Raw genomic sequence first — 24,482 nt, 5'->3', positions numbered from 1 at the left:
GCCGGGAGGGGCAGAGGGAGCAGGGCCCCACGGCGGAGGGGGCAGAGCTGTGGCCGGGAGGGGCACAGGGCCCCGCGGTGGCGGAGGGCAGAGCCCTGCTGGGAGAGCAGAGGAGCCAGGGCCCCGCACGGGCAGGGGCAGAGCTCTGCAGAGCCCGGGGGCAGGCGTGCAGGCAGCGGGAGCAGGGCCGTGCGGTGGGAGGAGCAGAGCCCTGGGTGCGGGGGACCGAGGTCCCCGCTTCCCTGGGGGAGGGAGGCGGCGCTGGCGTGGCGCGGCGCAGGGGCCGGGCTGCCCGGGGTGCCGAGGAGGGCCGGGCGTTGCCCTGGGCTCGGCCTGGAGCTCGCTGCCCGGGCCGGGGGCGCGGCGGCGGCGGCACTTGCGCCCCGCACAGGCAGCGCCGGGCCGAGCGCGGCGGGTCAGGCGGCACCGACCCGCGTCTCTCCAGGCAAGTGAGCCGTCCGCACGGCGCGGCCCGGCCCGGCCCGGCCCCTCCCCGCGCGGGGCGCTCGGGGCCAGCCCGGCCGCTCGGGGGCGCATCCCCGCCACACTGGCGCGCGGGCGGCGACTGGCCCCGGGGGCCGCCGCCTCGCCCTGCGCCCCCGGGCCGGAGCCGGAGCCGGGATCGTGCCCGCCCGGCCTCCCGGGGCGCGGGCTCCGCCTCCGGGCAGCGCGGGCGGGGAGAAGTTCCTGTCAGCCCTCCCGGCCGTGGTCCCCGAGCCCGGCGTGCGGCGCCCCGGGGCTGCGCCCGTCCAGCCCAGCCCAGCCCAGCCCAGCCCGCCCCGCCGGGTGGAGCCCGCCCCGGGCGTGGGGCGCCCGGCCGCCCCCCTCGGGGTGTGGAGCGCGGTGCCCCTCCCCGGGGCGCAGCGCTCGGAGGCGAGGCGAGGCCCGGCCCGGCCGGGCCCGGCCCCTCCCCGGGCGGGGAGCCCCCTCCCCCGGCTGCGCGGCGCTGCGCTGCTGGGTGCGGAGCCCCCTCCCTCTCGCTCCCTCTCCGGACTCGGCTGGCTCTGCACACCCGACCCCCCCAGCCGTGCGGGTAGGGCTAGGCGCGGCGCACCCTGGGACTTGTAGTCCCCAGGGCAGGGCCCGGCCCGAGTGGGCGCGGGGGCGGCGGGCGGCTGGACTACACTTCCCGGCAGGCCCCGCGGCGGCTCGCTCTCGCCCTCACACTCCGGCTGCCGCTGCCAGTGTCTCCGCCGCCGAACCCGCTCGCAGCGCCCAGTGTCCGACCCGCCGCCTCGGGCAGGGGCCCGGCTCGGCCCGCAGCGCTGCGGCCCGCTCGCCTCGGGAACAGGTGCGTGCCCCCCCCCGGCCCCGCCGGCCCGCTCCGGGCACCCGGCCCCCGCTGCCCGGGCACCCCGGGCCCGCTCGCCCCGCACCCACCGCCGGGAGCCGGACGGACGGACGGAGCGGGCGGCCCGACCCCGGACCCGCCCCGCCCCGCCCCGCTCGGGTCTCCATGGAGACCAGCCCCGGGACCCCTCGAGGGCGGGGGCGGGGGGGCGGGCGCGGCGCTGGGGGGGGGCCGCGTCCGGAGCGGGACGGCGCGGGGAGGGCGGGCGCGGGGCTGTGACAGCGGAGGCGCTGCGAGCCGGGGCCGGCGGCGCCGGGCACCGAGGGACCCCGGCGGGAGCTGCCGCCGCCGCACGTACCTGGGACGGGCTCCGCGTGGAGCCGCCGCTGCTGCCTGGCGGGGCGCCCCATCACCTGCCGCGGGCAGAGCCCCGGGGCGGCGGGAGCCTCCGCGCCCTGCTCCCGGCTCCCGGCTCGGCCGTGCATGTGCGCGTCGCGCCCCGGCTCCGCAGCGCACGCCCGGGGCTGGCCCCTCGCTCGCGCCGTGCACCGCGGGCTGGCCAGCCTGGCTCCGGGAGCTCGCGGCGGGCAGGGCCCCTCGCCGCCCCCTCTCCAGCCCGGGGGCGCCCGGCCGCCTCCCCTGCCGATCCGGCCGCCTCTGTCGGCCGGCAGAGCTCAGAGGGACCCCAGGCAGCAGCTAGCTCCATGTTTGCCAGTTAGGTGTTGCCTCGGCGTCCTGGCGTCTTGCTGCGGTGGCCTTGAGTTGGCAGAGTTTGGTCTCCTGCTAGCAATCGCTGCGACTTTCTGAGGGCTTCCTTCTCCGGAGGTAGGTGCTCCAGGAAGTACAGACGGGTTAGCGGGCATCTGAGCAGAGCAGACAGCATTGCCCAGGTATCCTCCGTTCCCCCCAACGTAATTTAGGAGCCAGCTGTGGAAAGGACAGTTTCCCTTCACCCGGGAGCCTGCAGATCAGAACAGAAAAGTGTTCCAGACAAGGCCCCAAAAGAGGGCCCTGGGCAAGGGGGACTGACACTGAATGCAGGTCCTGATGGGTGTTACAGTAGTGCCTTAAGGATCCTAATTAGGATTGTGCTAGGCACTGTACAAATGTAAAGTAAGATGTTGTGGGCATTGGAGTTAGTTGGGTGATATTATTGTAGCCATTCCCCCCATCTCAATAAGCTCTACTTGTAAACAAACTTCTTACTAGTATCACAATCTACAGCTGGAGTGTTTACTGGCATAGATGTGTTGGTTCAAGGTGTGAATTCCCCCCAGCCTTCCCACTACCAGCCAACATAACTATGCCAGGAAAAGTTTTAGTGTAGTCCAGGCCTGAGAGACTGTTTCTGCCCCCAAAGATCTTACAATCTAAGCAAACTACATGGACAAAAAAGTCAACAGGAAGCTTGCAGAGGAAGGGAAAGGGACTTGTCCAAGGTAACACAGCAGGTCAGTGGCCGGATTGGAAACAGAATAAGGGTGTCTGGATTCCTACTGTAATGTCCTAGTCCAGACTGCCACTCAACGTCACTTTCACTTTGCGACTGATGCGATTAATAACATTTTGGTGTGAGGGGTCGCTAGCAAGTGCTCCCAGATGTTACGGCCTGTTCCTGTATGCTTCGTTCCGGATGAATATTGAGACATAAACAAATTCAGGGGCAGAGCTGCCTTTTGGAACACTTGGACTCGTCCGTTTAACTTTGATTTTTATGGTGGATGGAGCCGATTTGAGAGACCTCCAGGATAGGCTCTTGTAGGGTTGTACCAACATGGGAAGTGTTAGGATAGTCTTTGAGGTCCTGATCTTGTAAGGAGATCCATACTTGGACGCTCTACGTCCATGGGAGTCCCATTGAAGTCTGTGAGATCTGCATGGATAAAAGGATTGGCCTGTGTGGATCCCTCTGCAACTTTGAAACCTTAGGCTGCTGCCACATTATCTGTTTTGCTCTAATATTTCCCATTGTTGCTGCCACTGGTTTAGTGTCTTTCCCAGTACTTTTGACCAACATGTCGACTGTCTCTGCAGAGAGCAATTATGAGAAACATTCGAAAACTTGAGTTTAGTGTGGACAAGGCCTTCAAGGAGTAAATTACTGGAGGACTTTGAGGATTAGAACTGAACTAGGGGTGGGTGAGCATTTTGCAGGATACTATATGTCATGGGCAAGAAAGACTAAAAAGCCTGTGTGCAATGTGTGGTTTTCTTCAGATGTCAGAGATTTTGCAAAGATTTCCACCTTTGATAGCTCTCTTTTCCCCCCCTCCCTCTCTTCCTTTTAACCGTCCTAAGAATCTGATGGGGTTAGCCTTCCAGAGGGACAGGAGTTTTTGTTAGGCTCTCATTGGTTACTGAGGTACTACCTGTAGCTTTTACCTCTAGCTTTTTAAACGTTGCTACATTTTCAGGAAACTTTCTTAGTTCAAAGAGGGATGAATTTTGTTTTCATTTTATGTTTCAGTGTTTTATGCAGGTCACTGGAAATGACTTAAATCAGAGTTAGTGTGTCTTTAAACAGGCACAGGCAGATGGATACATGCATGCACACACACAAGCTCAGCACAGCTGTAACCAGCGGTCATAACCACGCTAGGCAACAGAGTAGGAAACCCAAGTTTAGATTGGGATTATCATCTTCTCTGCAGGCCAAATGCAACGCGAACAGTTACTCCTGAAGACTGTGGTAGAGTTAACCTGGCTTATCCAGGACTGAATTTGGCTGTAGATTGCTATGACTTTATCACTGCTACAGTTTCTGAAGTCTTTAAGGTAAGTAGCATAATAAAGTTTGCATTTGGCGCTACATTTTTCAAACCTTTTTTCCAGATAGATCTAAGACCCACATGTGACCTCTGTGAGGGGATCTTCATCTTTCTGTTGCAAACAGTTTTGTTTAAATGGTTTGTATGAAGTGTGGGCAGAGCTGAAGCCCTGTTAGGACATTTCTGGAAGCTCTTTGTATTTGTGCTTATTCTGGACTTCAAAGGCACTCTGTCACCTCAAAGATCACGTGTGGTATACACACAGAATTCTGTACCTGCGTTACAACTGGTATCAAAGATAATTACAATGACTTTTTTTTAAAGTAAATGGGATTATTAATTACTGTTGCTCCAATTTGTTTCCTTTTGGCATTTCTCTTAAGTTTCACTGAAAATTAGTGAAGTCAGTTTAACTTTTTTTTTATAGTGACTTCCACTCCCCTTCTCAAGAGAAGCATCTGGGTTGCATCCAATATAGATGATCGTTGATTTGTTCAATGCAGCCGTTTCCTCTGGAATTTAAACATATAAAAGAAATATCATATTGGTCTTAGGTTTTGTAACCCTTTTTAAGGTATTCCACATTTTGGTCAAATCTGAGTCTAGATATTGCAAATAACAATCTCTCATGTGTTTCCAGGGTCAAAGTGCAACCCTTCCTGGCATTTCTACAGTGCCACCTGGCCAAAAGAGTTGTGGAACACCTTAAAAAAAGCAAAACCTAGCCATGTGCTCATCCTGAGCCATCCTTGCTATGAACTGGGTAATATAAGGACAGAATTTCAAGCTTCATGATTCCCAGTCTCCTTCCAGTCAAGGCAGGTCTCTAGGGTGCCCCACTTTAGAGAAAGAACTGGCTGAGAGCCCATGACAGGGAGAAAAGGAGGGACTTCAGGCAGACAGGGTTTACAATGTTTTTTCAGGTACCTGAACTCCAGCTGAGAGCGTTTCTCAATGTTTTCTGTTAAATAATGTTAGCATTGAAATGATCCAAGCTGGTACTGGAGAGAAGATCCTTGCCCTGCACTTTGCTAACTTTGTTCACCATCAGCCCTGGTCATTGCACTAGTGCACCTGTACCACTGTCTGCCCAGTGGAGACAGTCCCGTGTTACACTGAAAATTCCAGTGTGGCTCCGCTGGTGATCACAATGGTGGGAAAGCTAGTGTAGCCGGTCAGTGTTTTTCCTACCCTGCTGTCTGATATTTGCTCTGAGCAGGGATGGATGAAACTGATAAACTGCTGGCAGCTGCTTTACATTGGTGCACTAGCAGTGGCCAGAGAATTCCCTAAAATTCTCAGCTCTTGTTGATACGTGGACATGTGTATACCAGTAAAATGTGCAAAAACTAGAGCAGTATAATTAAAGTAAAACAGGTCCCTAATGTGGGTGCTTATACTGGCACAGCTTATTTTCATAAGGGGATGGGAATAAACTATGCTAGTAGAAGGCAACTTAGACTCATACAGCCCCGAGCATACCAGTATAAACTGTTTTGGCAGAAAATCATGCCATAACCAACAGCTGTTGGTGGACCCAGCCTGAATGCAGATGCATCCTCTGCTAGGCAAACGGTTGGAAGAAGGGAGCATTCGCTCAGGGCTAGTTTTCACTGTAAAAAAAAAAAAAAAAGTGCGTTCTCAATTCAGGTTGACTGAATTGAGTGACAGTCTTAACGAAGACAAGTTGTAGGTTTAGTGAGAGTTAACAGGTGAGTGAAACCCCACATCCCACAGCTAATAATTCAATCTGATAACTCATGTTAAAAATATAACTGTCTTGTCTTTTCTGGGGTTTAAACCCAAGTTAGGTAATTTCTACGCAGAGTTATTCCAGAATAGCTCAGTAGTATCGAAGGGAATGGTAGCTGTGCCCTATGTTTCTTAGGTAGAATTGTCTCTGCACCTGGCTCCTCTGGTTTCCATGCCACCTTCTTGAGGGACCTCTCATTCTTTCGTTGCTTCCTCTGGAATTGGGTTTGAAACCAACTGAGTCAAGCACTTTATTTTGCTTCTACACTTGAGTATCTTGATCCCTTCTCTCTGTTGGGATTCTGATTTCCTTCTCTAGTACTTTGTCATTCGCTGGGAAGTATCTGTCTGTGGCCCGTGTCTTGCATCCTCCTTGCATAACAGAAATCGAGAATTCATTTAACGAGGGCTGTTCTGTCACTACATCTTCCTGACTCTCTGCTAGAGGCCCTGCTGGTTTCATCATTGACTTCTTCTTCCTTATGTACTCCAAAATGTGCTCTTAGTTGTAGCTGTTTGTGTAACCTCGCTATCAACCTTCAATTTCAAGCCACAATGATTCTGCCCCATCGTTGCTTCCTAGTTCAGTCTCTCCCCAAATTTCCATTCTGTTTAGCACAGTGGTGCTTGCCTGACTCTCCCATTCCCACAGAATAATCTCTTGGAGTGCTCCTAAACTATGTATGCTACCGTTGTACCAGCACAGTTACGCTTTCCCTTGCACTTCTTTCAGTTCAACCCAGGATGGTGAATTCCCAGCAGATGGTTTGGTCCCCTATTTCCTCTGGGTTCTTGCATTGTTCTCTAACCATTGCAAGACTCCTCCTCTTCCCGCACTAGGTCACCTTTTGTTCTGTTTGGGTACAACCCAGCTTTTGGGTCTCTCCCGCTCAGCTCAGGGACCTGTTTCATTGCTTAACAGTTCTTCCCTGTACAGGTGTATTTATTTTAGCTGCTGCTCCCTCCCCTCGTTTTCTGACTCCTGGTAGCTTCTCCTCTCTGCTGTCTCTTACTGCTCATCAGAAAACTTTCCCCTCATCTGTGGCTCACTCTGTCCCCGCTGCCAACACACTGGTATTTCTCTGGTTTCTCCTGCTTCGGTGGCTGGCCCTTGTCCCTTCCCAAAGGAGTCCCAGAAACATCCCACTGAGCTAGACTGTGCCTGTGTGTACCAGGTGTGTCCTCACCTGGCACTGAGTGAGCAGGCAGTGTGTTCTGAGAACCCTTTCAGTTCTTTAACTTTCTATCTAATGTCTCAAACTCTGTCGTCTTGTCTCTCTGCAGTTGGGTCCAGTTTGGATAGATCGTACAGACTTCTCCTTGTCCTGCCAAGTAAACAGGAACTCGTCTGACAATGTCACTGCCTCCTTAATTTCTTCTGCCCAGCCTAACTGAGGCGATGTCTACAGTAGGTAAAGTAAGCTGACTGCAGGTACACAATTCTAGCTCAGGCAATTGCGTAGCTAGAGTCGACGTATCTGCGCTTGGCTTATGTGGCTGTCCTTACCAGAGGAAGGTCGACTGGAGGGTTTCTCCCATTGACCTCCCTTACTCATTGCATCTCGCAGGGATCACGGGGGTGGACAGTGACCCCTGCGAGGGCAGTTTCGCGCATCCCTACTAGATGCACGAAATTGAACCCTGGAAAGGTCAACCCTGAGCTGGCCGATCTTCTGGGCTAGTGTAGATGTAGCCTTAGCTTGCTCCATCTGACCATGCACTTCAAAATCTTCCTCTCCCTCATTGCTCTATTTCTGTTCATCTCGATTCATTCTCCTCAGTGATGGGACTCAAGCAGCAGCCTTGTGTTTAACGAGACAACACTACCGTAATGGCAGGCACCTCTTTTCCCAAAAGGGCCCATCTCAGATGGCCAAGGTGCCTGCCTCACCTCTCCAGGGCTTGTTCTCCTCTGCTCTGTCTGTAACCCCTAAGGATGCCTGCAACTTCCTAACAACAGTAAAGTGACGTTCTAGTTGTGACAATCCTGTGGAGCTTGTCACGCGGTGCCCCACATGTACTCAGCATTGGTTCCCGTGCCGGTGCACCCTCAGTACTCGGTCGCCCGAACAGTTGCCTTCCTCTCTAGACAATTGTCTCCTAAGCTGGTTGGTGCTGGCTGATAAAGATGTACCAAAAAAATGAATGAGTCTGTGGTTTTGCATCTGTCGTCTTAAAGCTGCGTTCGGCCTGCTGTGTGGGGGAGACCTTGGAGGATGAAGGAGCACAATAGAGTGCTAGGGGATGTGGAGGTGTCTGCATGGTGCACTTTTGTGGGAGCCCAAGTCCTACTACGGATTGAATGGGTTTGGTGAAAAATCCTAGCATGAGCGTAAGCTGAGTGTATTTTGCCTGGCCAATTGTACTGCTCTCCTGAGGGGTCTTTGCAAACAGACTTTAGCTGCTCAGATGATGTACCCCAGCTGCAGGGAGATGAACCTGCAGTTGCCAGGTAAGGAGGAGGTGTTGCCCACTGCTGTGTGGGTTAGCGCTCCTTTTCTCAGTGCTCTGGCTTGTAGAAGTCCTCTCTGCGCTGCACCATGGACACGTGACTTTCCTGGAGAATTCCAAGGAATGGAGTTGAATGCCGCATCCTGGGAGCAGCCTCTGACTCTTGGTTTTGTCTTTGCAGGCAGAGTGGCCCTGTAAGCCCCAGCAGGTCCTGCTTGGTGGTGAGCAGCTGTCATGATCTCTACAGCACCTCTCTATAGCGGGGTGCATAACTGGACCAGTGCAGAGCGGATTTGCATGTGTGGCCTCAACGAGGAGAGGTGAGGTGCGTGGGTGGCTTGGTAAGGGAAAAAGTTTAAGTGGAGAGCTTGGGTCAGAGAAGCGGAGAGGCAAGAGGCAGAGATCTTACTGAATCCTGTTTAGCGTTTCTCGTTGCAGCCAGTACCGGAGCAGTCTAGTGTCTGTTACAGGGCTGAGCCTCTAAGGAGCACAGGGATAGGACAAAGATGCGTTAGGCAGTCAGCTCTTTTATGACCCTGGTGTTCTGTGCTGCGAGGAAAGAAAAGGTCTGATGCTTTCAGGGGAATGATCCTGGAGCCTCTCTGCATTTTGGGCAAGGGCTGCCGGTTGCGTGGAGCTGCTTGCGGTCTTGCTGCCCCAGTGATAAGGCTGTTCTTGGCACTCTTGCTACACACTGTACCTTTCCTCTTTGACTTGGTCAGATTTGTGCTCTCAGCCGACTACCCTTGAGCATAACAGGCTGAAACCTGGAAAGATGGCTGCGCGGACAGTACTGGCTAAGGAACTGAACGAGTGCGTTTGCCTTGGCAGTGCTGGTTAGACAGTGGTTCTCAACCAGGGGTATGCAGAGGTCTTCCAGGGGATGCATCAACCACACTAGGAACTTGTCTGATTTTACAATGGGCTGCATAAAAAGGGCTAGCGAAGTCAGAACAAACTAAAATTTCATGCAGACAAAACGCGAGTCAGCAGGTTTTTGGGAACAGTATGATGTGACACTTCAGTGTTTTTATGGCTAGTTTTGCAAACAAGTAGGTGAAATGAGGTGAAACTTGGGGTCCATGAGACAAATCAGTGCCCTGAAGGCAAGGGGTACAGTAGCCTGGAAAGGTTAAGAACCACTGGATCAGACAGATGAGTTGCGGGAACACTGTAGGCTAGAGATTAGGGGGGATTAACAGTTGGTCAGGACCAGCTCCTTGGGGCAGTCCAGACCCGTTCCATTTCCCTGCCCTGGCAGTCTCCTCCAAAGCCCCTGTACCGGCACCTGATGCTGCAGTTCTCAGAACGGGCCAGCTTGTGGCCTCCCTAGTGTCAAGGTGCTGGGCCAAATGCTTGAAGAGGGTCTGACGGTCATTTTATGTGGACTGAAATGAGCAATACGTGGTGCAGCCTGGCCTGCCTTTTGGGGGGCAGAGTCTGATGAAGACAGACAAACCACACGGCCCATAACTGGGTTGCTTTGGTGTTTTTACCCCTGGCTGGCCCTTACGTAAGGTGAGCAGGGATGATTATTTGAGGGCATCAGTCCTTCCATGTCCTTTCTGGGCAGGGTTTCACATCACTGAAATCTCTGTCCCAGCCGGCTGCCTTCCTGGCCGTGTCTCAGCTCAGCGGCGAAGAGACCAGGGACCCTGAGCTCTGTACCAAGGAGCTGCTTCTAGGCAAGGCCGAGGAACGCGGGCAACAAGCTGTGTGGGAGCAGCTTGTTCTGCCCCTGCCTCGGCTGTATGTGCTCGGGGGCTGAGGACGACACCTGTCGCCAAGGCCGACTCTGGCCCCTTTTGCCTCCGTCGCTCTCCCTCCCCTGCCCGGTGGTATGACACCGTGTAGTTTGCTCTCAGAAGAGCAGGCTGCTAGCTTGGCCTCAGGAGCAAGAGTGGTGCTCGACCGGAGCCTGGCTCAGAAGCTGACGGACAAGTTCAGCTCCTTGCCCGGCTTCCCAGCCGGCAGCTCGCCTGTGCGTTAGCAGCTTGCGCGTGCCGCTGCATGGGGCCTTGGAGACGGGAAGGGCCAGGGCATGGTTTGGGGCAGCTTGAACGGACGGAAGGCCTCCCGTGGGGCGCGTGGGGCGCCCCCCTCTGGCTGGCCGGCCGCCCTCACTGGCCAGAGCCCCAGGGCGTGGAGCTGCTGGGCTGGTCCCTCGCGTGGGCCTGCTCCTCGCGAAGCTGCCTGCGCCGTTGCGGGGCCAGGCGCTGCGCTCTAGCTCCACCTGCTGCCCCTGCCACGTCCCTGCCTCTGCTGCCGCGGGGGCCAGGACTGGCGTGGGAGCGGGAGGCGGAGCTGAACGCAGCTCCCGGCTCTGCTGCATAGGCTGCTCTCCGTGCCAGCTGTCCGGCTTGTTGTCACGGAGATGCCTGCCCGGCCAAGGGCTCAGCTCCCGAAGGGCCCTGCCCGTTCGCCGATCCCACCCAGTCCCTCCAGAGCCTCCCTGGCTGAAGGCATGGGCTGAGCAGATGTCCCACAGGGCCATGGGGTTCTGCTCAGCATTCGGGTGGGGGCAGGGTGGAGGAAGTCCCCTTAACTGGGCCTTTTTTTGGCATATCCGCGGTCCAGCTTTGTGGCCGAGGGGAGTGTTGGGGGCACACAGGTACTGTCGGCACATCTCTTGCACTGTTCCGAAAGCGCACAGTTCATGCACGTTCCGTGTCTCGCCGGAGGACCGAGGGAGGCCAGCTTAGGCTCAAGGTGCTGGGGATTTCCATCCCTGGCCAGCTCAGTGGCATTAACAGAACACACGTGCCTGCTGGGGAGAATCCAGGTTTGGCTCCAAATCCCACCTGGCTTTGGGCATGTTCCTCCTGCCTGCCTCCACACCCTGGCTAGCAAAGCGGGCACGAAACAGGACCTGGATTCTGTGCCTGAGCTGTGTTTTCCCAGGGCCCAAACTGCGAAAAGCCTATCTCAGGTGTTAGATCTAAGGGCTGTTCCCTTGGGATTCCGACCCATCTGCCCTCTGGCCCATCACCTCTCAGCTGCTGTCTGGGTCTTGCTGCTGCCCATTGCAGAAATCTGATCTCCCCTTATTAATAACAATCCTCTTAAGCCATGTGCTGCCTGAGTAACTGGGAAATCCAGGTTGAAGAAATCCCCATCGAGTTGTGCTTGGAAAGAATAACAGCCAGGATGATGCCTGGACCAAAGGCCACAAGGGGCCTGTGCTCAGTGCTGTGCTTTGCCATCGCACACGGGAACCCCTGCAGCTGTGGGAAAACCGACCCTGGGTTTGTGACATAGTTGTACCATGCATTGTGGAGCTGATGTGGGGACATGGTACCGAGGCATCTGGAAAGGAGTAGGTGAGATGGCCCAACCCCAAGATGTTTGCTCTGCCACGATGGCCACCTGGAAGTCATTAGTCAAGTATGCAACTTCAGCAGCTATATCCCTTGCAGGGCAGCCTTAGGGTGGCCAAGAGAGTGGAGTGCCAGTACTGGACGCTGGGTTTGGAAGTTTGCATCACTTAATCCCTGAGATAGCAGCCAAAGGAGAGGAGAAAAGGAAATTTCAGCTGCATCACTCACAGTGTCTGTTCTGCTCCCGATAGCTTTCCCTGCAGTTAACTCCCACAGGCTGTGGTCAGCAGACAGGTGGGACCTCAGACTTCCCAGAATGCAGAGCCCTGTGCGGGATACTGTGGGAGCAGCTCCTTTTCAGGTGTGATTTAGGCAGAAGTATTGTGTTTTCGGCTCTTCTGTCATGGCCAAGTCATGGGCACGATTGTTACCACTGGCCCCCGTCTCCTTTCTTTGGAGTTGATCCCCTTCCTTATACTCTGAATTCGCACTTCTTGCCTGCGGAACTCCTTTGTTTCACTCAGTAAACTGCCCTATTTCTGCCTTGTGAAAGATAAGGGGTTAAAATACACAGACATCCACCCCCAGCGCAGGATGTCTCAAGGGAGCTGCTCCAGTCACATGCTCCAGGCCCCGGTGTCTCCGGCTGAATGTGCTCAGGCTCCTGGAGGGATGACAGGGTTCTGACGGGTGTGTGAGGGAGGCACATAGCCCATGCTGCTGCCCTAGGGATGGGAGAAGGAACAGGAGGGGAGAAGTGTGGATGGTTTGGCTTGGAGCACAGAGGGTCACACTGGAACACAGAGTAGGTGTGGGATTAAAATTGCCAGTGGAAGGGAGGCGCTGTTTGGGTTTGGACCAGAACCAGGGTTATTAGCTAACGTGTGGCTAGAAGACTGGATGGGGGAGGGTAGGAATCAGGGCCTGTAGGGGGTAGTGTACCTGGTGGGGAATGAACAGGTGTAGCATGTGTGGGTATTGGCAGGGTGGGTGGGAGAGGGATGTGAGCCTGGCCGCCCTTCGGGTGATGGTGGTTTGATGGGTCTCTCCACCCCTGTGCTGTGGCTTCATTTGCCAACTGTCACTTCCCAACCGCCGTGGAACTTCTAGGCCAGTGCTTTCCATCTCCTCTCAAAGAGGCAATCGTCTGCAAGGTACCTGGTGTCTCTTTGCCCAGAGCCGGCTTCAGAGGGATCCCTGGCTCCTCATTGCTTGAGCCCTGGAAGCCACTGCAGGCAGGCACTGGCTGGCCTTCCAGGGTGTACCGGCTGCTCTGAATTTGGAAAGCAGCACAGGGATGGGCCTGGAGAGGCCAGGAGTCCCCACCCACTCCCCTGTGGCCAGCAAGTCCCTTCTGACTCACAGGCCTGTGTGCAGCACGGAGCTGAGGATGGGCCAGGAGACTGCCCTGGGGTTCATTGTGCCTCCCTTGTCTCATCTCTGTCGTAGGGGAGCCCCGCTTTCTGATGAGGAGTCTAACAAGAGCAGCTCCCAGGAGTTTTGCGTGGGCAGCAGCCTTTCCAAGGTGAGCTCCTTGTACAGACCGGGTGGGCTGCGAGGGAAGGGGCCATGGGAGGCAATGAGTGCCCTGGGATGGCATGGTGGGCCTTACTGCTCCCCTTTCCTGTGGGCTTCTCCCTGTCCTACAAAGACCCAGGGAAGAGTGGCGGCAGCCCTTCCCGCTGGGAATGCTGGCTCAGCCACCGGGGGTCCCGTCTCCCTTTCTCATTGCAGGTGGAGCTCACGGCAGTCAGTAGCGGTGGCAGCAATGCCCAGGGCCTGGAGGCGAATGGCAGTGTGGAGGACAAACTTGGGCCCAAGCTGGAAGAGCAGCTGCCCAATCCCTACCCGCAGCCAGTGTGTGCCGGGAAAGCAGTGCTAGAGGATAACGTGCTGGGCCCTCTGGCAAACCAGGGAGATGGCACAGGGCTGGAGCCTGCAGTCCCAGGAGCTGGGGCGCCTGAGAGCAGCAGCACAGACAGCGCCTGGGCACCCACAGCTCTTCCCAGCGACAAGCAGGCTGATGCTTCTGCAGCCTGCCCCGAGGCGCCAGACGGCGAGCCTGGCGGGAAAGGGAAGAACGCCCTGAATGCTGGAACTCCAGGGGCAGGCGCGCTTGTGGAGCAGCCGCTGCCTGTGGTTGCCTCCAGCTGCAATGCCCTTGCATCCACCCCGGCCACCTTCACCTTGACTAGCGTGTGCTTTTCCACAGCTCAGGCCCCAGCTATGCAAAAAATGCCTCTGTCTTTTCAGCCGGGGGCAGTGCTGGCCCCAAGCCAGCCCCTGGTGTACATCCCACCCTCCAGCTGCGGGCAGCCACTCAGCGTGGCTACTCTTCCCAATGCCCTTGGAGTCCCCTCCACCCTCGCGCTCCCCATCCTTCCCTCCTACCTGCAGGAGCGCGGCCTGCCAGGTATCATTGCATCCCCGGAGCTGCGCTCATATCCCTGTACCCTCTCCGTGGCTAGGCCCTTGGCGTCAGACTCCAAACTGGTGTCTGTGGAGGTGAACCAGCTGAGCTGCCCATCACCTGCAGCTGGGAGCAGCACCCAAGCAACTGCAGTTGTTGATGGTCCTTCCCCAGCCATGGAGGGCTCGTCGGTTTCACCCAGCCAGACTTCCCTGGCAGCGTCGTGTGGAAGTGCAGCCCCTGCTCCGGCCTCTGGCCTGCACACCAGGGCCGCTGGCGCTCCCGAGCAGCTGGCTCAAGGGGCCACCACTTCACTTTCTCCCTTGAAGTCCCCTCCACAGCTGGAGCGTGAGATGGTCTCCTTCCCAGAATGCAGCGAGATGCCTCTTGATCTGTCCTCCAAATCCAACCGCCAGAAGCTGCCCCCGCCCAGCCAGCGAAAGACGCCTCCCATGCCCATCCTAACACCGGTGCACACCAGCGGCAAGGCTGTGCTCACAACGGTCCTCTCCAAGTCCCAGCGGGCAGCCCAGAGCGCCGGCAGCAGCGTGACCTCCTGCCTGGGCACCACCCCTCCCTTGGTCATCTTCCCTGACTTCCTGCGCAACGGGGAGCAGGGCTCCTGGATGAAAAACTCCACCGCCCTCATTAGCACCATTCCAGGCACCTATGTGGGGGTGGCCAACCCAGTGCCTGCCTCGCTCCTGCTCAGCAAAGACTCCAGCATTAGCTACAGCCGGGACCCGCTGCACCTCCCCAAACAGGAGCCCATTTCCATCGTCGATCAGGGAGACCCCCGAAATGCTGGGCCGCCCTCGGGGAAAAAAGGCAGCCAGGCTAGTGTGGAGGGCCCCCAGGACCCTGGGAGGCGGTTCCTCCGTTCTGTTCCTCCGTTGTGCCAATCCAAAGAACTCTCTCTCTGGAATCCTGGTCAGGGAAGCGTTTACCCCCGCTGCCCAGTAAATGGGAAACCATCCAGCCCCCAGCTTCTGCCCGTCGGGTGGCCTCCTTATCCCCAGGCCCCTCTGCTTTCAGTTGGCATCTCCACAACCGGCCAGCTGCCCCTGAATCAGAGTGGCTCCTCCAAGCCCTGCGGGGTGGGCGAGGTCCCTGCCTTTCCCAGCGTGCAGCCCGCAGAGTCAGGCCCAGCCGCCCCCAAGGGCCCAGAGGGACTAGAGTGGGAAGCTGTGTCCAAAGCCAAGAACTGCAGGGCCTCACCCAAAGTCTGTAAGGAACCTGTCAACCCAGTTCCCACAGCTGTCGCCCCATCTCTTCAGACCAGTGCTGCAGACGCGAAGGCGGGGAAGGGGAAGGCAGAAAGCCCATCCAGGAGCCAAGGGAGTGAGGAGCCAGGGGCAGACTTGGGGAGAAAGAGCATTGGACAGACTGAGGCTTCCCCCGGGAGCTGCAGCCTCAAGCAGTCAGGAGATTCAAAACCTAAAAGCCAAGTGTTAGCTGCCTATCTGTCCCACGAGCTGCCTGTAGCCAATCAGCAGAGCCTGCAGCCGACCCCTGGGTTGCCAGCTGCACCTCTGGAGAGTCAGTGCAAGGAGCTGGGAGGAGAGGTAGCCCGGGAGCAGCCGGCCCCGGAGGCCCCCCCGTGTGTGCACCAGGTGGACCTGTGCCGAGTCAAGAAGGAGCAAGTGGACTGCGATGTGCCATTTGCCTCTTTGGCTTGTCTGCGAGCAGGGACAGCACCCAAGGGCTTTCCTGAGACTCCATTCAAGGGAGCAGCCCCGACCAAACAGGAGGGCAGCCTGTGCTGCAAATCCAAACGGCAGCACGACGGGCGGGACAAGCAGGCCCACAAGAGATTGAAGTGCAGAGCCAGGGATGGAGAGGAGGCCCTGAGCAAGTCTGGGAGCCGGAGCTTGCATGGTTGGAAGGTGGGTGAGAGCTGCTGAAGAGCATTGCCAGCTCCGTGGGGGGAGGCAGGCAGCGTCCAACCACCGATCATTCCCGTGCTGGGGCCCGCCATCCTAGGGTAACATTGGGGGTCCCGGCCGAAGTCAGGCAGGGGTGGCTGCGTACGGAGGAGCCCACTGCTGGGGCTGCAGGAGGGTTTGGCGACTGGCTGCACGGATTGGTTTGGGGAACGTCACTGGGGCTGGTCAGTGTTTCTTGGCACTGGGGTGGTGACTAGGACAGCGGGTTGGGATTGAGGGGCCTTGGTGCAGCTGGGAGGGTGTGGGTTGGATGGAGAGGAAGTGATGGGGCTGGCAGTGGGGGGACTGTGCAGGGTCACTCCCGCCCTGGCATGGTGAGGCTCGCATTGAAGCTTGGACTGCAACTCGTCCCATTCTGCATTTGCAGTGGCGGAAGCATCGTGAGGACCTGCATGAGCTCAGCAGGCGAGAAAGCCGAGTGGGCCCGGGGTCTGTGAGTGAGCACAGTAGCCTCAGGGGCAAGCGCAAGCGCCGGCGGCCAGCGAAGACCGAGCTCCACTCTCCCGGGCCTCGTGGGAGCGGCCACGAGGAAGGTACCCTTACGAAATCAGGCCAGTGGTCTTCCCTCGCAGAGCCAGGCCTCAGCTTTGTCTTGGCGCGCTGCTCCCCTTGTCTGTCAGCACAGCCAGCGGCCAGGTCTCCTGGAGCTGGGCTGCTGTGGAGCTGGGCATTCTGCAGCTGGTTAGAATCCTGTGGCGGGATCCAGCATAATGTGGTGCATTGTTGTTCCCACACCAGCTGTCCTGGCTCAGCTCCTGGTTCCCTCTTGGTCTTAGTCCTCAGGGTTCTCCTCCCTCCCCAGGTTACCTGGAGAAGAAGCCCAAGAACAATTTCCGTGACTTCATCCCGGTGGTGCTGAGCAGCCGGACACGCAGTCAGTCAGGTTGGTGTCTGCAGCAGACCCCGGAGGCAGAGGCTGAGGGGTCCTGTCTGCTAGGCACTGCCAGCCCTGTGCCTCACGCGTGGGAGTGTGATTGGGGCGGCATGGGCTTGGGGGAGCAGGTGCATGTCCCTGTCCGCATGATCCTGTCAGACGCTCTTAAGGACGGGCTGTCCTGCCCCCACTTCCCTAGCTGGGGGAGCGTTCTTGTGGGCACTTCTGGCTCTGTTTGTGTTGAGCAGTCTACCCACTGGACATACTTTGTGTGATCTCTGCAGGTAGTGTTGGCAGCTCCTCTGTTAGTGTGAGAGGAGAGTGCGAGGTGACTGGCCAGGAGATCCTACCCTTGCTGGAGGAGGAGCGGGAGGAGGAGACATCCTTGAAACGGCGCCGGCTGAGGAAATCCCACAGGATGTCCCGCTATCACAGCCGCAGAGCCAGAGACAGGTCTCAGTCAGAAAAGGGCAGCTGCCACCTGAGGAGGGCCCGGGAGCTGCCCTGGAGAGTGGAGGCACCAAAGCAGCTGTGGGACCCCAACGAGGAGGAGGACAACAGCCACGTCAGGAGGAAGAAGAGGAGACGGCAGAAGAGCCGGAAGTACCAGACTGGGGAGTACCTGACCGAGCGCGAAGAGGAGGAACATGTGAGCTGCTACTCCCATCGGAGGCGGAAATCGAAAGCAGGTACCAGTGCTGGCAGAGGGGATGGCCCGGCTGGCTAGCCTGCAGGGTCTCTTCCAGGCCAGCCTCTTGTCCCAGCACTGCTCCTAGAGTCCTGGCTGAGCCCATGCATCAGCTCTAAGCCCTGTAGGCCATGGGCTGCACGTACTGCCCTTCAGGGACTGTTCCCTCCCTTGTGTTGCCACTGCAGTGGGCCTCCTGCCCTTTACAGAACATTTGCTGTAAATGAGGGGGCCGGGACCCCCAGCTTATGAGCTGCTCTTAATTGGGCACTGACCTCAGTTGCAGGCTGGGCCAGGAGCAGGAAAGAAGGAGGCCTGGTATAACTGTGCTGGGTAAATGTGGACTCCCCAAGGGTAGTGCTTACCTTGGCAGGAGTAGAGAGAACTCAGACAGGCTTTTGCGCACACAGACTAAGGCCTTGTTTTTCTACGTGATAAGCACTGGGCTTCTGCAGGTGAGTGGGGCCCAGCAGGAGCCTAGGAGAGAGGGGACATGGGGAGCTGGAGGTGTGAGAGTCTGGCACAGAGCCCGGAGCTGTGGGGCGAACCTTTTCCCACTGTGCCCGTTCGGGGCTGTGATAGAACGCTGCTTTAACCTCCCTCCCGTTTCATCCCATTCCATGCTGCTCTCCGGTTGCCATCTCCCGAGCTCCCGCTCTGCCTGTGGCTCAACCAGTGACCCACATCCTCAGGAGCTGTTTCCCCTCCCCCGATTGATTCCTGGGCCTGTTACTTGCCAGCTCTCCCTTTCCAGGCTCTGGGCCCATTTGTGAAGCTTTAGGAATTCAAGGCATTTTGTCATCTTCTGGAGCTGCAGCACAGCCTGGCCTATGTGTGCTGCTCTGCTGGTCCCTTCTAACTTGTGTCCCTCTTGTGGGACTGCTGGTATCAAGCAGGAGCATGCTACTGCGATTGGACTAGGGACCCTTGAAGGAGCTGCCTGGGACGGTCTGCCTGCACCCAGTCCACCTCGTGTGTGGCTCTAACAAGAGCACCCGCCCAGTTTTCTTCAGAAAGTTTCTCCTTTGCTTGACAACATGGTCCAAACCAGTTTTTCACTGCAAAGTTATTGATGGACGGGCTGCAGGGGCAGTCACATAAGGCTGGTGGCAGAACTTGGTTTCAGCCTGTTCCATAGGGAAACCATCATTCCTTTGCAAAGCAGGAGGACAGAGCTGGAGTTATAGTACAACCTGCACCTGTATTGTCCTTACGTCAGTTTCATGTGCATGCATTCCCTTGGGAAGCAGGTGGCCTTGTCCCTGTGGACAAGCAAAGTGACTTACCTGTCATGACTCCCTCTGGCTTAGCCTATGACCCGGTCAATCGGATAATGCTCTCCTCTGGCAGTGTTTCTGACCTGCCGAGTGCTGTGGTCCCCGACAGCCCCACTTGAAAGCAGTTTGCTGGTATTTACCCACATATACCCAAATGCCCATGCACTGCTCTGCACATGCAAGTTTTATTCTCCCCGTCTTTGCAACCAAGGGCCTTATTTTCTCATCACACACCTTACTGTCTTCCACTGAAGATTGTGCCCTAATGATTGGGGTGTTATGGTTTGTGGAAAATTGCATGCCTTTGCCTGAAGTTCCGGTGTTCTGTAACAAGCAACCCTGTATTACATAGCAGGAGGGAAGAGTCCCCATTTCCACTGAGGAAATTTTAGCTCCATGCGTCCTTGCTTCTGTGCATGTAAACAGAGCCTTTGAGTTGCACTTGAGAGGGAGAGAAAAGAAAAATGATTGAAAAGGCAGCACAGACGGCAGTGCAGGGCCCAGTTCAGCAGTAGGTGGAACAGCAGCTACCCCTGGGGACAGGAGGAGTCCCTGTTTTTTCCCTTAGTTGTCGCTCACCAGCACTGCGTAGCTTTTAAGAGCTGAATGGATCACAGCCTGTGGCAGTGTGACTACTGGATGCTGATTTTGTTAATGCCCTTCTTAACCCACCGGAGATGGTGCCAACAGGATGAGAAAACAGACTCAGCTCCCCGGGTGCTGTCCCAGTGCACAGCAACAGGCCTCATTGTCTGGAGAAACAGCGTATCCAGCAAGTGCCTGACCAGCCCTTCCGCGCCTGCTCAGCTCACAGGACTGCAGCGGGTGGTGCCAGTCAGGCCTTCTGTCATCGTGCGTCCCACTGATGCGCTTTCATTTTCGGTGGGCTGTGTTCATCCCTGTTACTGTTTATAACTGTTCTGTACTGGGCTCCTAGAAACAGCAGTGGTGGCTTCGATGGACCTGGTCCCAGGCTGCCAGGCCTGACCCAGGAAAGTCCTGCAGGGGCTGGCTACCCTGGACCCAGCGAGGGAAGTCAGGGCCCCGTTGTGTTTGTCGCTGGGTCCTGCAAACCAAATCTTTCCTTAGATTTCAGGTACCGGAAGCAGAAGGAACGTTCCCAAGGCAAAGGCTCCGAGCTACGACTGAGGAGCAGGCTTTCCCCATCGCCCCGCAAGTCCCAGGGGCGCCCGGACTTCCGAAATGGCTTCCTCCTGGATCACCCGGACAACGCCTCCCTCCAGGAAGCACTGGAGAAACCATCAGGAAAACGCAAATGTAAAACAAAACACCTGGCAGGGATCTGTGACGAGGGGAAGGTACGATCCGGGCATGGGGCGGGGGGATCAGGAACCTAGCATGCACGGGGCACAGGGCTAGCTGGTTCAGCTGCATCCAGCTATGCTGAGGAAGCTCCCGCCATCTGTTTCCAGGTCAAAGGGCACTGGAATCAGCCCAAGCCCCGCTCTCTGAAAAAGTCCCCAGAGCTGTGGCCACCCTGCAAGTCATCACGGCGGGCCAGCCCGGGAACCTCCCCCGAATTGCCTGTGACTCAGCACATCCCCCCTGAGGCTCGGCGGCTGATCGTGAACAAGAATGCCGGGGAGACTCTCCTGCAGCGAGCAGCGCGGCTCGGCTACAAGGTGAGCATGGGGCCAAGAGTGCCTTTTCTGCCCCCTCCTTCTGCTGGGCCTTGCTGCCAAGTGCCTGGAGAACCACGCCCTCTCTCGTGGCGCGGGTGACCAGGCCTCTGGTGGTGTCATTCCTCCAGGACGTGGTGCTCTACTGCCTGCAGAAGAAGAGCAGCGAGGTGAACCACCGGGACAACGCTGGCTACACCGCACTGCACGAAGCCTGCGCCCGAGGGTGGATCGACATCCTGCACGTTCTGCTGGAGCATGGTGCCAATGTGAACTGCAGTGCACAGGATGGCACAAGGTGAGCCAGCTCCCAGCACGCTTGCCCGGAGGGACTGGGGCAGAGACTCGTGAGACAGCAGCTGCCGGGGCTGGGAGTCTGTCAGGCAGTGTCACTAACTACCCTCTGGCCGCAGAGCCAGCTAGCAAGAAGCAGATTGTTTGTTTGCTCTCTGGATGGCCCAGACCTCCTTTTCCTCTGGTAACGTTCTTGTCCCTCGCCAGGCCCGTCCACGATGCAGTGGTGAATGACAACCTGGAGACCATGTGGCTTTTGCTCTCGTACGGGGCTGACCCCACCCTCGCAACTTACTCGGGACAGACAGCTATGAAACTGGCCAGCAGCGAGGTGATGAAGAGCTTCCTTGGTGGTAAGTGCTGAGCCGAGAGCAGGGCAATGATTGGTGTTTATACACAGAGAACCTTTCATCCCAAAACAGCTTCCCAAGCTATGGGTGTTACACACAAGTCTGTGTGACACTCATCAGGGTGTGCCGGAGCAAAGGTAGGTTGAATAAACGTCTTCTCCAGTGCACGTTGGTGTCCAGTCCGTTCTGCTTCTCAAATACTACAGCACAAGATTCCTTTTCCACTTGTAGACACAGAACCATCATGCCAGAACTGTATCATCTAGCTAAAGCAGGCTCGAGAGGCAGGGCTGATGTGTGTTCACACCTAGCTGGCAATTTCTGCTTTTACTATGCAACCTCAGTGCTCGTTAACATCACTTCTCAGCTGCAGGAGTGTTTCTTCTTAACCCTTTGGTGTTTTCAGAGTGTTCAGTTGCCCTTGTGAGCAGTTGGGATTCAAGTCACGTAACTGCACGCTTAGAGCAAAACCTCAGTTTGTTTCTTGTGCTGTTTGTGCAGTGTTGGTGTTGTTGGTTTCCAGTTGCTATGGGTCTTGTGCAGAACCAAGGTGGAGCGACCCAGAGAAAAAAGGAAACTGTAAAGGGTTGACAAAAATTTTGCCCGAAACTGTATTTAATGCCTTTTTGTTCCTCACTGGGTTCGAGCTGATTGGTTTTCCCCTGGTTATGTGCGGTCTTCTCAGCTCACCTCCATTCTTGTGCGTGTATTTGCAAACACCCCTTTCAGATAGCTCCAGCCGTAACTCCGGAGGACTGGAGAGTTGTTCTCCCTCCCTTCCTTTCTCCGGCTCGCACTCTTTGGTCAGTCGTTGGGAGGTCGGAGAGTTTGTTCCTGGTGGGTGGTGGTCCCTTGTCTACCGTTGTCTTGGCATGTGGTGAGGAGTGCGTCGCTTCCGTGCTCTGCCGAAGAAAGGATGGTCACGCAGAGCTGCTCTAGAGGTGCTTCCGTGCCTTGCTCTTCTCTTGCAGATTACCTCTTGGACCTCCAAGGGCGTGCTGATGGGGACCCCAGAACAGCCTGGGATTTCTACAGCAGCTCTGTGCTGGGTGAGTTCAGCTGAGTCTACTCCTCTTGCAGGGCAGAGTATGGCGCAGCTGCTGGGTGATCAGTGGGTAACAGTCACACAGGCTGGGACTTGTGCCACCTGTGGCCTCCCTCCCAGCCAACATATAGAAGGAGAGAATGAGCAGGGAGCCCTCTCTGGCTTGGGGCCTGCTCGCATGACACATCATTCACTGATTCGGGAACTGTCTAGTTTCCGAAAGGGACTTGTTCTTCAAATGTGCATCCATACGGGTCCCCTCTAGCTGCACACATACAACAGGAGCGTGCGATTAGCAGGCGCTGTACACATACCTGCCTGCCCGTGAATGCCTCCTCCCAAGTGCAAAGGGCAAGAGGTCCCAAGCAGCACACTCCCTCCCTTCCTGCTGCCAGGTGGAACTGCCTCGGCGTGTTGCAGTACCTGTAGCTCTGCCTTCTTTGTCACCCTCCACGTGGCTGATGTTTTTAGAGTTAATACCTCAGTAGTCCACTGGTAAAATGAAGAGGAGGAAACCATTTTATTCCTCTGGGGAGTTTTCCCAGGCAGAGGCTAAGTCTCCAGGTTTTAACTCAAACCCAGAGCTGAGGCGGCCGTTCCTTAGCACGATGGGCATTTTAAGTGCCTCGTGCTCGATCTGCGTCTCTCTCTCCAAGCAAACGCCGAAGGCTCAAGATGTACCTTTAAAACTAGCTGTGTTCAGTCGATCCACGACACGACGGGATCTCTGGGTCTGAGACCCTTCGGCAGAAAGAAGTTCCTACCCCTGCAGCCCGGCATTCACCCCAGGCTTCAACTGTTAGTGAAGTTGCACCCGGATCACCAAGCCATGCAGGTTCTGGGGCATCAGTGATGGGCCTCACTAGCACATTTAGAATTAGAAATATGAAGTGTGGATCTATTTATAACCTCACATACAAGAATGATCCAGGCACAAAAGTAGGATCTGCACATGGTAACATTAAAATTGCTGTTACCCGGCGTAGTAAAGCATCCTGAGTTATGCAGATTCATATTCATAAAACGTGGTGCGGGGGGCGTGACAGTCACCACCACAACTCGGCCTGCTGAGGACCAGCTGTCGGGTGCAGTAGCCCACTGCAGCGCTCCAGCCTGAGCCCTGGGAGCGGCCCTGTTCCGGTAGGGGCTGGAGGAATGGACTCGGGAAAGGTGGACAGCCCCAAGCCAGCATTTCAGGGAGGGCTGAGAGCAAGCGCTCTGGGAGGGACTCAGCTGATACTCCCAAGTTTGCCTTTTGATTCAGAGCGGGGCAAGGATGCAGGGCAGTCCCTGGGGGGAGCCCCTCCAGTGGGAGGTGCTGGGGAGACTCAGCCGGGTTTTGTTTCTGAGTTTGGTGTGGTGTGTTGTGTTCATGCAGGAGAGAGGCTAGTGGCATTGGCTAATGCTGGGCTATTTGGGAAGACTGCCAGTTTCTTCCACATGCTTCTTTGCTAGCAGCCTTCAATCCTGCCCCGCAGTTCTGACGACCTGCAGCCCTGAGCCACGCACGCCGGCCTCTTGGTCACATCACACCGTCCTGGCTGGTGGTTTGTGGGCTCTAAAGGAAGACCTGTCCAACTGAGGCCAGGCGTCCAGCAGCAGGGTGCTGCATACTGGGGTTGCTCCAGCAGAGTTTGCAGCCAGCAGCTTGGGTCTTGTTTGTCTGGTGGTACCTGTGTGACACAGACCACATGGAGCAGGTGAAAGCCCGTCCTAGACAGCCTGAAACCCCAAGTGTAGTGTCCTGAGTGGACTGGGAGCAGAAACATGCAGTAAGACACTGCTGTCCAAGCCAGATTCCTGCCTGGGGACTCTGAGCTTCGCTCTTGGTGCAGAGACAGTTTCTGTCCCTTCCTCTGGCTCCTCCCAAAACCCCAGGGAAATCCTCTGCCCCAGCAAGAGTGACAGTGCAGGAAGTGTCAACATCTATTTTTTCCTTGTTTCAGAGGGGAAGGATGGGATTGGCTGCGACCTGCTACTGAACCCACCCGGAAGCTCTGATCAGGAGGAAGAGGAGCAAGATGCGGACAACTTCATTTTTGAGTTCTCCGACAAGCCCCTGCTTCCTTGCTATAACCTCCAGGTGTCGGTCTCACGTGGGTGAGTGCTAATTTCTTTTGCCTAGCAAATCCGGGGCAGGGTAAAGGTGGGACTCCTTGGGGTGGGGTTTGGGGACGGGCCAGAGGCAGGGACAGGGAGCTAATTGCAAAATGGGAGCAGGAACAAAGAACATGAGTCTTCAGGGTTAGCCGAGGTGGAAGTAGGCCCAGGCTGCTCTCAGAGCCAGCAGAGCAATATGCAGAGTACGTGGGCTTTCTCTATATGAGCAACAAACAATTCCAGCTTGAGTGCTTTCAAGAGCCTTAGGTGCCAGAGAAT

At 56.6% G+C, this 24,482-nt stretch overlaps 1 protein-coding gene across 2 annotated transcripts in view; it reads left to right on the top strand.

The window, feature by feature from the left end:
• The first annotated feature begins 327 nt into the window (after positions 1–327).
• Positions 328–24,482, top strand: part of BCORL1 (BCL6 corepressor like 1) — a 30,430-nt gene continuing 6,275 nt past the window's right edge. The window contains exons 1-13 of one of the 2 annotated variants that reach the window (XM_075008009.1): positions 328–449; positions 8,448–8,582; positions 13,029–13,104; positions 13,314–15,875; positions 16,303–16,468; positions 16,738–16,818; positions 17,094–17,498; positions 19,864–20,093; positions 20,208–20,417; positions 20,546–20,712; positions 20,916–21,061; positions 22,030–22,107; positions 24,050–24,203. In XM_075008009.1, the coding sequence (XP_074864110.1) occupies positions 8,497–8,582; positions 13,029–13,104; positions 13,314–15,875; positions 16,303–16,468; positions 16,738–16,818; positions 17,094–17,498; positions 19,864–20,093; positions 20,208–20,417; positions 20,546–20,712; positions 20,916–21,061; positions 22,030–22,107; positions 24,050–24,203 (4,361 nt within the window). In that variant the 5' untranslated portion in view covers positions 328–449; positions 8,448–8,496. Of the gene's footprint in view, positions 450–1,175; positions 1,292–8,443; positions 8,583–13,028; positions 13,105–13,313; positions 15,876–16,302; positions 16,469–16,737; positions 16,819–17,093; positions 17,499–19,863; positions 20,094–20,207; positions 20,418–20,545; positions 20,713–20,915; positions 21,062–22,029; positions 22,108–24,049; positions 24,204–24,482 lie in introns of those variants that run through there. The other variant, XM_075008008.1, reaches the window with a different exon arrangement.

Source organism: Carettochelys insculpta, chromosome 13, assembly GCF_033958435.1.
Source record: "Carettochelys insculpta isolate YL-2023 chromosome 13, ASM3395843v1, whole genome shotgun sequence".
NCBI lineage: Eukaryota > Metazoa > Chordata > Testudines > Carettochelyidae > Carettochelys > Carettochelys insculpta.
Note: the sequence above shows the minus strand (reverse complement) of the source record. Positions and strands in the feature narration are given on the sequence as shown.